Source organism: Marmota monax, unplaced genomic scaffold (assembly GCF_021218885.2).
Source record: "Marmota monax isolate L192 unplaced genomic scaffold, Marmota_monax_Labrador192_F-V1.1 WCK01_AAM20220418_F8-fsc00201, whole genome shotgun sequence".
NCBI classification, from domain to species: Eukaryota; Metazoa; Chordata; class Mammalia; order Rodentia; family Sciuridae; genus Marmota; species Marmota monax.
The window spans coordinates 1,306,465-1,319,131 of record NW_026695150.1 but is presented as its reverse complement, the minus strand read 5'-3'; the positions used below and the strand labels follow the sequence as shown (position 1 = coordinate 1,319,131).

Sequence of the window (12,667 nt, the reverse complement as noted above, 5' to 3'; positions counted from 1 at the left end):
CAACCTTCACACTTTAAATATAGAGATTCTGCCTTCTGATGTGTGTCAGGGATGACTTCAGAAGACTCTGATGAGTGTTCACACGAAAGGCAACCTAATCAAATGTGAATGATTCCTTTTCTCCCCAGGGCAGTGGCAGCAGTGGTGTTACCAGATGTCATTCCATAAGGTCCTTAGCATAGTACAGATGTTTTTCGTTTTGTCTTTTACCAGGGGTTGTGGGGCAGAGGAGGGAAATTGGATGGTGTTGGAGATACTATGACTCTGGTTGCACCTCTTGATGTTTCTGCATGTTAATTTCCCATGGAAAACCGTGTCCGTGGCAGGAATCAGTTGTCATTAATCATAGCACTTTACAAAGCAGAGACGGCCATAAGTGCAATGAACAATGACTTAAGAAAGCTTTTCTTGCACATTTAATGGTGGTCAGATTCCTTCTTATCACGTGTCTAGGAAAGCAGCAAGAAATATCAACTTGGTTTCTCATGGGAGAGTAGAGGTAGAGCTCAGTCCAGCCCATTTCCACCCAAAGCTAAATCCACCAGCAGGTGGCGCTATGACAAAAGCAATCAGGAGAAACCAGGTTGGATGGGTTGGGTCTCTGGGCCCAAAGACTGAACCTGGCACCCCGACAGTGCCAGTACTCCAGGGGTGGCTGAGGGCAGGAGGTTTGGTGGCACGTGGCAAATCCAACACCAACTTCCAGGGCCGTCAACCTGGGGCTTTTTACCAGCAAAGTTGTAAGCCTCATTAGAGCTGTTACATTTCTGCCCTGACCTCTTCCTCCTTTCCACTCCCCTTTAAACCTTTCCCAATCATCTGCAGGAAGCAGAGAATACAGCAGGCAGGGAGGCCCTTCTCCCTAAGACCCACCCTACAGATACCATGGCTTCAGAGACTCTCAAATATGAAGCACTTTAACATTCAAAAAACCCACTTCAGTTTTTAAGCAGCTCTACACATACTACTAGATGATCTGTGTGAACAGAAATGAAAAAATCTTCAGAAAATGATTGGGGATCATGTAGAAGTAGGCATAAATGACCATCTATGCCTCTGGTCATTCCACATGTGCTCAATGAAATGACCTTCTCATCTCCCTGTCCTGTGAACCCCAAGTTCCCACAGGGCAAAATCCTAGCCTTCTTCACAGTACCTTCTACGCACTATGTACACAAGGTTGCTTAATGATGAACTTGACATAGAGGCAAGTGCTGAAGGAACTGGGACCAGGGGTGGGGGGGACTCATGAAAATACCAACTCTGATTCTCCTGTCCCTTCTTCCATACTGGCTACTCAAGTTAGGAAATGAGACAAGTCCTCGAGATTTACTGGTCCTGGTGGCTGCCCTGGGGCACAGTAGTGGCTTTGGACCCATTATGGAATTCTGAAGTACTTGTTGGCATAGTTGGCCATACTCAGCAGGTTCTGACCCCTCCAGAAGCGGACAGCAGTGCAGGAGAGTCATGCTGTTGGCCTGGGTCTGCACCACTGAGAGGACAGGTGAAGCTGAGCTGTTGGTGTGTGCCCGTAATCCCAGCTACTAAGAAATCAAGAGGCAGGATTGTGAGCTGGAGGCCAGCCTGGGCAACTTAGCCAGACTCTAGTAACAACATAAAAGGTGACAGTTACATCCTTCCCAGTGGGGGATCTAAGTACTGAGGAAGTTAAGACAGCCAGCTCAGACTTCCCGTGGGGAATAAGGCACTGGTGGGAAAACCTGAAGCCTTCCACATCTGCTCTGATACATGGAGTGGATGAGAATTGAGAAAGGGAGTGGATCTGGGACAGGATCCTGAGGGGGCTCTGCTATTGGCTCAGGCAGAGGTCTGCTTATATTTGGGAAATCCAACTCCCTGAGTCTCACCAGGCTGCAATGGGCCAACTCTTCTTCTGTGGCCTTAGTGGTTCCCAACAGACGTTATGTACAAGTAGTACAAAACAGAAATGAAGTCATTAGCAAGACAAGGCCAACTCAGTGGCCACTGAGTGAGAGGTCGAAAGGCCAGCATTGAGTCCACAAATTAAGAAATACTAACTGCCCCATCACTCAACTAGCCAGGTACCATTTGGGGAAGATCTGAGACAGACACGGGAAATTGGTCCACATGAAACACAGAAGGCAGGAGTCAGTGCAGAGTAGGGAAAGAAAGGGTATGTGGTGGGGTAGGAGACCCACAGTCTGCCAGTGTGCCTGATGAGAGTCAGGTAGGAACATGGGAGTCCCTGAGGACACCTGATGTGCCCATATTATTTCTGTAGTGGTGGAGAGTGAGCCAACCTGCTATTTATCTTCAATCTGTTCATATGGCTAGGAGCCTTGAGGAGTAGTGAAAAAAAAAAAAAAAACTGGCTCTGTGGAGGAGAACTGTTCCAGGTCTCTTCTCTATGCAACCTCGACCTATCCCCCTTTAACATCTACCCTACATAACATGAAGAAATAGAAACTCTGAGACCAGCTATTTACACTTCTAGCCTAAAGTCAATTTCATTTCCTCATTGACTTTCATTGAACTGGTTGGGTGCATTTCCATTAAAAAAAAAAAATCCAAATCAGTAATATCCAACATTTCATCTATTTGTTCCAAACCCAAGCAGTTATGATAATCTGCAAGACACATCTGGCTGCTGAGACAAAGGCAGATGGGTCCAAACTTGTAAATTTTGTATTTATTATAACAAAAATTATGACATGTCATTTGCGCATTCTGCTTTAATATAACTCTGGTATGTAAATAGTCTAGTGGAACTCTATACAGTCATGCTGATTGTGGCAGCAGTAAGGAACATAATTAAAAAGTGTCTGCAAAAGTCAAGAGGCTGGGGTTGGGAGAGGAGGCAAGTAGGTTCAGGGTCCCTTAGTGCAGGCTCCTCCAGTGGCCTCAGAGCCACTTATCTGAGCAGCAGCACCTGGCCTCTGCACTGCACTGCAGGTGTGTGGGGGTGGGGGGCTGAGCAGGGAGGGTTGATCAGAGTGGGAGATGTCAGTTATTCAGGTTGTGTCCTTATGCCAAGACTACAAAACATTTTAAGCATCACTATATAACACTGAGCTATTTACAATAGAAATTTCTCAATCAACTGTTCTCTCAGAGAAAATTAGTGAATCCCAGTGACTTAAGTCACCTGACAGAGTAAAGCAACTCCTAGGAGTTAGTCTCCATATTCTACAAATGTCTATCATTTTTCAAGACAAAAAAAAAAGCCTCCCCCCCACAGAGAAATACAGAATTACAATATTATTAAATCATTTAGCAATGGCAACCTGCCCTGGCTTCCAAACAAACACAAAAAGCCATTTTTAAAAAATATTACATTATCATTAACTGTTTCTCTGTAATATATTAAACCTTTTGTTCTTTGTCTTTACACATCTGATATGTTAGGGAAAGAAGTTAACAAATTTAAATCATATTGGTAAAGCATCACTAGAAGAAAAGTAATCATTAAAAAATAACCAACAAGAAAAGAATCTACAGATTAGCTACAAAGACAGGTTGGGAGAAGTGTCTGGGAGAAGGACATGGAGTAAAACCCCTGGTTTAATGTGAGCCTGGGAGACTCTTACAACTGTCTTTCCTGGTTAGTTTATTTTTAAAACAGTATTCAGACGGGGTCATAATGGCGTGTCATAACAGTCTGGCAGCTGGTCCATCTGAAACTGCCGCTGTGGCGGCTGCTGCTGTTCCTGGTGATGTTTCATGATTTCTTTGACCTCCTCTTCCAGCTCTGGGGGTATGATAAACTGATCATCAGGATCTGGCTGAGCTGGGGCAGCAAAATAGCCTCCAGGCTTTCGGAGAGGTGCGTCTGTAGCAACCTCTATCACATTGTGGCTTCTTTCTTGGGGCGCTACAGAGCCATTGGCCCTTCGGCGCCCAATGGTCCCCACAGCAGAAAAGTCTGCCTTCCTGGGCAGACCTGGCTCATCTTCATTGGCACTGATGACAATGCCCTCGTCGCTGGCCTCGGCTGGTACCTGCAGCAGGTGCTGCTGTTTCTCCTTTTCCTTGGCCCGGGTGCAGTGGATGTCCACTTCCACCTCCACCCGGCTGCCATTGGTGAAAACACCCTCAATTGGTTCTTCATCATCACTGTCAAGGCCGTTGTCAGAGAAGGCGCTAGAGAAAGTGGCGCTGGACAGCTGGCGCTGGAAGGAATTGGACAGACAGACTGGGTGGAGCATGCAGCGCTGCTCGCTGGGGTAGGCAGGGCTGCTCTCATTCAGGGCTCCAGATGGGGGCTCATCAGAGGCGGTAGAGCCCACCTCGCTGCTCATCTCAGAAGTGGAGAGCTCACTGCTGATCTCAGACGCCATGCCACTGCTGGAAGACGGCACTCCAAGCCCATCAGAGGGCCGGTCCTTGATCACCATGTTGACCGAGGGAGGGAAGATGCCTGGGCTGGGTGGTGGCACGCTCCCTCCACCACTGAGCTCGCAGCAGCAGAAGCTGTCCTCTGTGACGCTGAGCTGCACCACCACAGCACTGATGCTGTCGTGGCAGCCATAGCTCTGGGCCAGTGTGCACAGCTTCTTGGCAGCCGCCAGGGCATCGGGCACATTGCGCACGGCCTCCACGGCCTCCTCAATGGACAGGCTGTCCCACAACCCTTTGCTTCCCAGGATGAAGAACTCGTCCTGGGGGGTGAGGAGAATGGACTGCACGTGGGGGCGAGGCACCACACTGGGGTGGAGGAAGGTGTAGCCCAGGATGCGCGTGGACTCAGTCACTCCGTTCACCTTGCCGTCCTGGAAGAAGAAGGGTTCCAGAGTGAACACAGAACACCCATGGCAACTGTGCAGTGTCCCCCTGGGTCCCCTGACTGGAGCACCACAGGGAGAGTGCAGGCCTGACTGGGAAAGAGCAGAATGCCTCAGCTCTTCTCTTTACTGGGACCACATTCACACTAGGAGGCAAGACTGTCTTACCTCCAAGGCAAGCGTGCTGGCCAGCTCCTCCTGAGAGGAGGAGCCTCTGTGAGGTAAGCCAGTCCTGAGAAAGACACCTGAGCCAGGTACCATTCAACCTTCCATTCCTCTCCACTAGTACATGAACCGCAAGTGGGGGAGGTGCTGGAAGGCCCAGAAGAGGAGACAAACACCGGGAGCTCTTAACTGGTGGAGAAAATCTTGTGTGACTAGCTGGGTCAGATGCTTATGTTTTGAGAGGCAGATGCCAAAGGAGAAGTGCCAATTCTTATTTCCTTGAACTTGACTTCCTGTTGGCAAATGGGGTAGGCAAAGAGTCTCTCCCAGATTTAGTTGAGCTGAGCTCATGCCATTTAAATCAGCAGCCAAAGTTCCAAACCATCTGCCAGCAAAAAAGACCTTTACATTAGTTTTTACCACGTGTCTGCTCACTTCTTTCAGGTTCTCAGGTCCATGACGTGTCTCCTAATGCCCCTGGTTTTAATACCTCTTTCCAGAGAAGGCTCCATGATATCAAATGCAATTTTTTAGTGTGTGTCTTCCAGAAGAGCCTCTTCCTTTCCACCCCTACCACCTGCCTTGACTTGGGCTTGGCAAGGTGCTTGCCTATTCTTAGGGTGCTGTCCCCAACTCCTCACACAACCTCGCCATGCCACCCTTTTAAGAAGGAAGCATTCTTAGAAGTAAAATTAGTCAAACAGAGCTTTAAGCATGATTTTGAATTCACTTGACTCTAGTGATGGAATCTGTCCCTAGAGTGTGGATTTGACAAGAACCACCCTTGCTCTTCTGCCCACACTTAAGAATTCTCCCCATCAAAACCAATGGTTCTGTGTATTTGTGTGTGTGTTGAGAGCACACTTCAAGTACAGAAGTGAAAAATGAGACCCAAACCCCTCATTGTTGAGCACTCAGCAATGCAGACCAAAGCGATAAGAGGAAAGGCATAGAAAACAAGAGAAAAGGGCTGGCCTACACACTGCCTGCTGATTCACACAGCAGAAATCCTTCCCTTCTGATCACACTGGGCCTATTGCTGAGCACTGAATTCAATACATTCTGTACAGTATTAGCTGTCTTTGCTCCTGACATAGTGTCTACTATTGATTTTAATCCTCCTTGCTCCTAGGATAGACAGAGAACTAAATTCACACTCCGACTCATTTCTATGGAATTCCACAGTATTTCTACAGGCCCTTACAATGTCTATCAGAAGTCAGACTTTTTACTATGGAATTAGCCTAGGTGTCCATCAACAGATGAATGGATAAAGAAAATCTGGTATATGTACACACGGAAGTTCTTTTACTTAGCCATAAAGAAGAATGAAATTATATTATTTGCAGGAAAATGGATGGAACTTGAGACCACTCTGTTAAGCAAAATAAGCCAAACTCAGAAGGTCAAGGGTTGCTATGTTTTCTCTCACATGTGGAAGCTGGAGAGGAAAAAAGGACAAGAAAGGTGGGAGGGGATCTCATGAAAACCCAAGGGAGGTTGGTAGAGGAAAAGGACTGGGGGTGGAAGGAGGGAAAGGACAGGGAAGTGCTGGGGAGTGATGGTGACCAAATTATATTGTTATACTGCAAATCCTACCATTACGTTCAACTGGAATGCACCAACAAAAAAATGTGGGAGGGCAGAAAGGGGGAAAACACAGCTTTTCTCTACTGGACCACAAGCTTCACTAGCCTGCCTTGAACTACGCATGGTTCTGTGGGTCTTACTGACAATGTAAGACTAGAAATTTCTTATGGGCAGATTTGTATCTGTCGGGATCACTGCTATACTGCCTATCATTTTCCAGGCAAATGAGAGGTAACTGACACTGCAGGGTGAATTAGTAAATGGAGCAGAAAGAACTACTGGAGCCCATTTTGGAAGTTTCACTAGTAATGACCTTGATAGGCTATAGATTTACTCCAGTGTTTCTCAACAAAAGCACTATTGCCATTTGGGGGCCAAATAAGTCTTTGTTGTGGGAACTGTTCTGTGCATTATAAGATGTCTAGCAGCATCCCTAGCCTCTAGACACAATGGGCCAATGGCACTCTGCCCAGTTGTGACCAAAAATGTCTCTAGATATTACCTGGTTTTCTGTGAGGGGCAAAACTGCCACTGGGTGAGGCCTGAACCAAAATAACAAGTAGTGAACATGTACACAGACGTGTTAAGATAGGACAGATACACTAAAATTCCCACTGTACAGATGAGGAAGTTAAGGCTAAGAAAAGTTTAAAGGTCAGAGCTTGCAAATAGCAGAGCTGAGATGTGAAACCGGCAGTGTGATTTTAGGAGAACCCTTGATCACTCAGTCAGCACCTCTGAAGACGGGCTGTGAGGACCAAATGAGATCATGGCCATCAAGCATGATGGCAACTGGCGTTTCATTACTCTATCCCTTATTCCTTGTGTTGATATGTGTAATGTACATTAGTCTTTGGAGGGTATATACATTCCTTGTATGGTATGTATAGATACCATGAGATATTTATTTTGTGAAACTATAGACTTAGAACACTAAATTTTAACTTAGAATCATAATTTTAAGCCAACTTCAAAAATGTCCATCGAAGGCAAAAGCTCCCTTACTGGTTTCTGCCACGACCTGCTGGTCACTCCTCCCACCATTATGAGGGAGATCCCTCTTTCCTCACCTCAGTGATAATGGCCTTGTGCTGCTTTATTCTCTTTAGCTCTTCTTCACAGCTCATGACATAAGATCTGGACAGAGGCAGTGGCTTTCCATTTCGACAAAGAACTGTTTGGCACTTGCCCACATTAGCAGAGGTCAAGGTGAAGGATCCTCCTGGGTCCACAGGGTCATGCTTGATATGACAAAGGACAGCAGCACCTCCAAGTTTCTGCCCAGCAGTTCCAAGTTTCCTAGAATCCAAAAACAGGGGGTGAAAATTCAAACAACCCATCACGTTTCAGTTTTACTAATTCAATGGGAAGACTGTACCACTGGACAGGGCCAGGAGGGAGAAGGAAACTGGAAATTTGACTCAGCTTCTTTCATCAAAGCACAAACCAGTGAACTTCTCAGAGGAAAAGAGACCTTGGAACCTGACATCACACACACTCACATCAAGAGGCATCTGCTCAAAACTAGGGGGGAAAGTGTTACTTTTTCATTAGAAGCCCTAGGAGTTAGTCTGGAATGAAGGAGTCCTGAGACCACTGTGAGAGTCAGCTAACGCCATGTCAATCACACAGCCCCTCCAGCACACACACCTCAAACACCAAGTGCTTATGATCTACTCTTTCACTTATGACCACTAACTCATAGATTAATAAATACATGAAGCCCTTACAAATTTTGACACTCAAAAGGAGCAAAGAACTCCAATTATAAGCCCTGCAAATGGTAATTCCTCCCAGGTCTCTGCTATTTCCAAATGGTACAGGAGCAAAAGAGTTAAGAAAAACACTACCCTGTTTCAGCAAGGCAGACCCTCAGGTACTGTCAACTCCTATCAAACATCTAAGTGAAGCAATTGGTCATAGTGGCTGTGAAAACTAGGGCTGCCTACTCACATGTATTAGTAGATCAAGCACAAAAGAACATACAGTTCCCCTAAGGACTGAAAAGCTCATCACAATCTTGTACCCTGTTAACAAATAAAGAAAACAAGAGGCACACAAAAAGCCCTGGAGATGGGCCGACAATTTGGGTCACTACATTCCAATTTCCCAACATCCACAACCAGATTTGGCTTTAAGGCTCTTCCAAAGCAGCTCTACTTTCTTCCTTTTAAAGGCAGACAGATTTGTGAAAAGTGGAGCTACTAATCAGAGTTTGGGGTCTTCGATTCTTATATTTTATTCAGTGCTTGAGTTATAAAGAGCAGACCTATTGGGAGGTTACAAAGGATGTATATGTATGCACGCGCATGTGAAAATGCATGTGATACATCTCAGTTTTTTTCCTAGAACAAGTGTAGCTAGCACAACAGAAGAAATGACAGAGAAGTAGTTCAGGATGTACATAATTAAAATGTTCTGTGAATTAAAGGATGACATAACAGAGCAAATACAGGCAGCAAAAGATCATTTCAATAAATAGCTACATAAGCAAATACAGAAAGCAAAAGATTACTTCAATAAGGAGACAGAGGTTCTAAAAAACAAACAAACAAACAAAAATCCTTGAAATGAAAGAAACAATAAACCAAATTAAAAGCTCAATAGAAAACATCACTAATAGACTGGACCACTTGGAAGACAGGACCTCAGATAATAAAGACAATATATAATCTTGAAACACAATAAAGATGGTAAGAAACCATGAGCAGAACATTCAAGAAATATGGGATAATATATAAAGAACAAACTTAAGAGTCACTGGGATAGAGGAAGGCATAGAGTTATAAACCAAAGAAATGAACAATCTATTCAATGAAATAATAGCAGAAAATTTTCCAAACATGAAGAATGAACTGAAGAACCAAATACAAGAGGCTTATAGAATGCCAAATGTACAAAATCACAACGATCCACACCAAGGCACATTATAATGAAAATGCCTAGCATACAGAATAAGAGAATTTTAAAAGCCACAAGAGAAAGGAATCAGATTATATATAGGGGGGAAAACAATTTGAATGTCTGCAGAATTTTCAACCCAGACCCTGAAACCTAGAAGATCCTAGAACAACATATACCAAGCTCTGAAAGAAAATGGATGCCAATCAAGAATCTTATATCCAACAAAATTAAGCTTAAGATTTGATGAAGAAATAAAACCTTCCACAATAAACAAAAGTTAAAAGAATTTACAGCTACAAAGCCTGCACTACAGAACATCCTCAGCAAAATATACCATGAGGAGGAAATGAAAAACAACAATGAAAATCCACAGAGGGAGGTATTACCACTAAAGGAAAAACTAATCAAAGGAGAAACCAAGTCAAGTTAAATACCAAAAATAAACAAAAATGGCTGGTAATACAAATCATGTCTCAATAATAACCCTAAATATTAATGGCATAAACTCACCAATCAAAAGGCATAGACTGGTAGATTGGATTTAAAAAAGGCAATATGCTGCCTTCAAGAGACTCATCTCATAGGAAAAGATATCCATAGACTGAAGGTGAAAGGTTGGGAAAAAACATACTACTCGCATGGACTATGGAAACAAGCAGGGGTCTCCATCCTTATATCAAATTAAGTAGACTTCAAGCCTAAGTTAATCAAAAGGGATAAAGAAAGACATATACTGCTCAAGGGAATCATATATCAACAAGACATAACAATTATAAAGATATATTCCTCAAACAATGGAGCATCTACATTCATCAAACAAACTCTTCTCAAGTTCAAAAATCAAAGACACCACAACACAATAATTCTGGATGACTTTAACACACCTCTTTCACCCCTGGATAGATCTTCCAAACAAAAGCTAAACAAAGAAACTACAGAACTTAATAATATAATCAATAACTTAGATTTAACAGACATATATAGAATACTTCATCCACCAACAAGCAAATACACTTCTTTTCAGCAGCACATGGATCCTTCTCTAAAACAGACTATATGTTATGCCACAAAGCAACTCTTAGCAAATACAAAAAAGTAGAGATACTACCCAGCATTCTATCAGATCATAATGGAATGAAATTAGAAATCAATGATAAAATAAAAAATAAAAGCTACTCCAACACATGGAGACTAGATAATATGCTATTGAATGAACAATGGGTTGCAAAAGACATCAAAGAGGAGATTAAAAATTCTTAGAGGTAAATGAGAACACAGATACAACATATCAAAATCTCTGGGACACTATGAAGGCAGTACTAAGAGGAAAGTTCATTTCATGCAGTTCATTCCTTAAAAGAAGAAAAAGACTTCTTCTTTTAAATGACCTAACAATACATCTCAAAGCCCTAGAAAAAGAAGAATAAATCAATACCAAAAGCAGTAGAAGACAGAAAATTATTAAAATCAGAGCTGAAATTAATGAAACTGAAACAAAAGAAACAACTGAAAAAACAGACAAAAGAAAATGTTGGTTCTTTGAAAAAATAAATAAAATTGGTAAACCCTTAGCCATGCTAATGAAGAGAAGGAGAGAGAAAACTCAAATTATTAATATCCATGATAAAAAGGAAATATCACAGTACGGAAATACAGAAGATAATTAGAAACTATTTTGAAAATGTGTACTCCAATAAAATAGAAAATATTGAAGGCATTGACAAATTTCTAGAGTCATATGATTTGCCAAAACTGAGTAAGGATGATATACACAAGTTAAACAGATCAATTTCAAGCGACAAAATAGAAGACGCCATCAAAAACCTACAACCAAGAAAAGCCCAGGACCGGATGGATACACAGCGGAGTTCTATAAGAACTTTAAAGAAGAACTAATAGCAATACTCTTTAAATTATTTTGTGAAATAGAAAAAGAGGGAGCACTTCCAAACTCATTCTATGAGGCCAATATCACCTTGATTCAAAAAACAGTCAAAGACACATCAAAGAAAGAAAACTTCAGACCAATATCTCTAACGAACATAGATGCAAAAATTCCCAATAAAATTCTGGAAAATCGAATACAAAAACATATCAAAAAGATCAAGTGGGGTTCATCCCAGGGATACAAGTTTGGTTCAACATACAGAAATTAATAAATGTAATTCATCACATCAGTAGACTTAAAGATAAGAATCATATGATCATCAATAGAGGCATAATAAAAAGCATTCGACAAAATACAGCATCCCTTCATGTTATGTTCAAAACAGTAGAAAAACTAGGAATAACAGAAACATATCTCAACATTGTAAAAGCCATCTATGCTAAGCCCCAGACCAACATCATTCTAAATGGAGAAAAATTGAAAGCATTCCCTCTAAAAATTGGAACAAGGCAGGGATGTCCTTTTTCACCACTTCTATTTAACATAGTTCTTGAAACACTGGCCACAGCAATCAGACAGATAAAAGAAATTAGAGGGATACGAATAGGAAAAGAAGAATTCAAATTAGCACTATTTGCCAACGATACGATTCTTTACCTAGAAGATCCAAAAACTTCTAGAACTAGTAAATGAATTCAGCAAAGTAGCAGGATATAAAATCAACACCCATAAATCAAAGGCATTTCTGTATATCCATGGCAAATCCTCTGAAAGAGAAATGAGGAAAACTACCCCATTTACAATAGCCTAAAAAAAAAAAATACTTGGGAATCAACTTAATGAAAGAGGTAAAAGATCTATATAATGAAAATTACAAAACCCTAAAGAAAGAAATCAAAGAAGATCTTAGAAGATGGAAAGATTTCCCTTGTTCTTGGATAGGCAGAATTAATATTGTCAAAATGACCATACTACCAAAAGCACTATAGAGATTTAATGCAATTCCAATCAGAATCCCAATGACATTCCTCATAGAAACAGAAAAAGCAGTCATGAAATTGATCTGGAAAAATAAGAGACCCAGAATAGCTAAAGCAAACCTTAGCAAGAAGAGTGAAATAGGTAGCATCACTATGTCAGACTTTAAACTATGCTACAGAGCAATAGTAACAAAAACAGTATGGTATTGGCACCAAAATAGACTTGTAGACCAATGGAACAGAATAGAGGACACAGAGACAAACCCCCATAATTATAGTTATCTTGTATTAGACAAAGCATAAAAAACATATATTGGAGAAAAGATAGCCTCTTCAACAAATGGTGCTAAGAAAACTGAAAATCCATATGCAACAAA

The 12,667-nt window shown here is 42.1% G+C and overlaps 1 protein-coding gene across 1 annotated transcript in view; it reads right to left on the bottom strand.

Moving 5' to 3' along the window:
* Window positions 1–2,656: 2,656 nt before the first annotated feature.
* Window positions 2,657–12,667, bottom strand: part of Phlpp1 (PH domain and leucine rich repeat protein phosphatase 1) — a 217,943-nt gene continuing 207,932 nt past the window's right edge. Inside the window, exons 16-17 of the mRNA XM_046428206.2 lie at window positions 7,589–7,817; window positions 2,657–4,751 (exon numbers count right to left, since the gene is read on the bottom strand). Coding sequence (XP_046284162.1) covers window positions 3,618–4,751; window positions 7,589–7,817 — 1,363 coding nt within the window. The 3' untranslated portion in view covers window positions 2,657–3,617. The remainder of the gene's footprint in view (window positions 4,752–7,588; window positions 7,818–12,667) is intronic.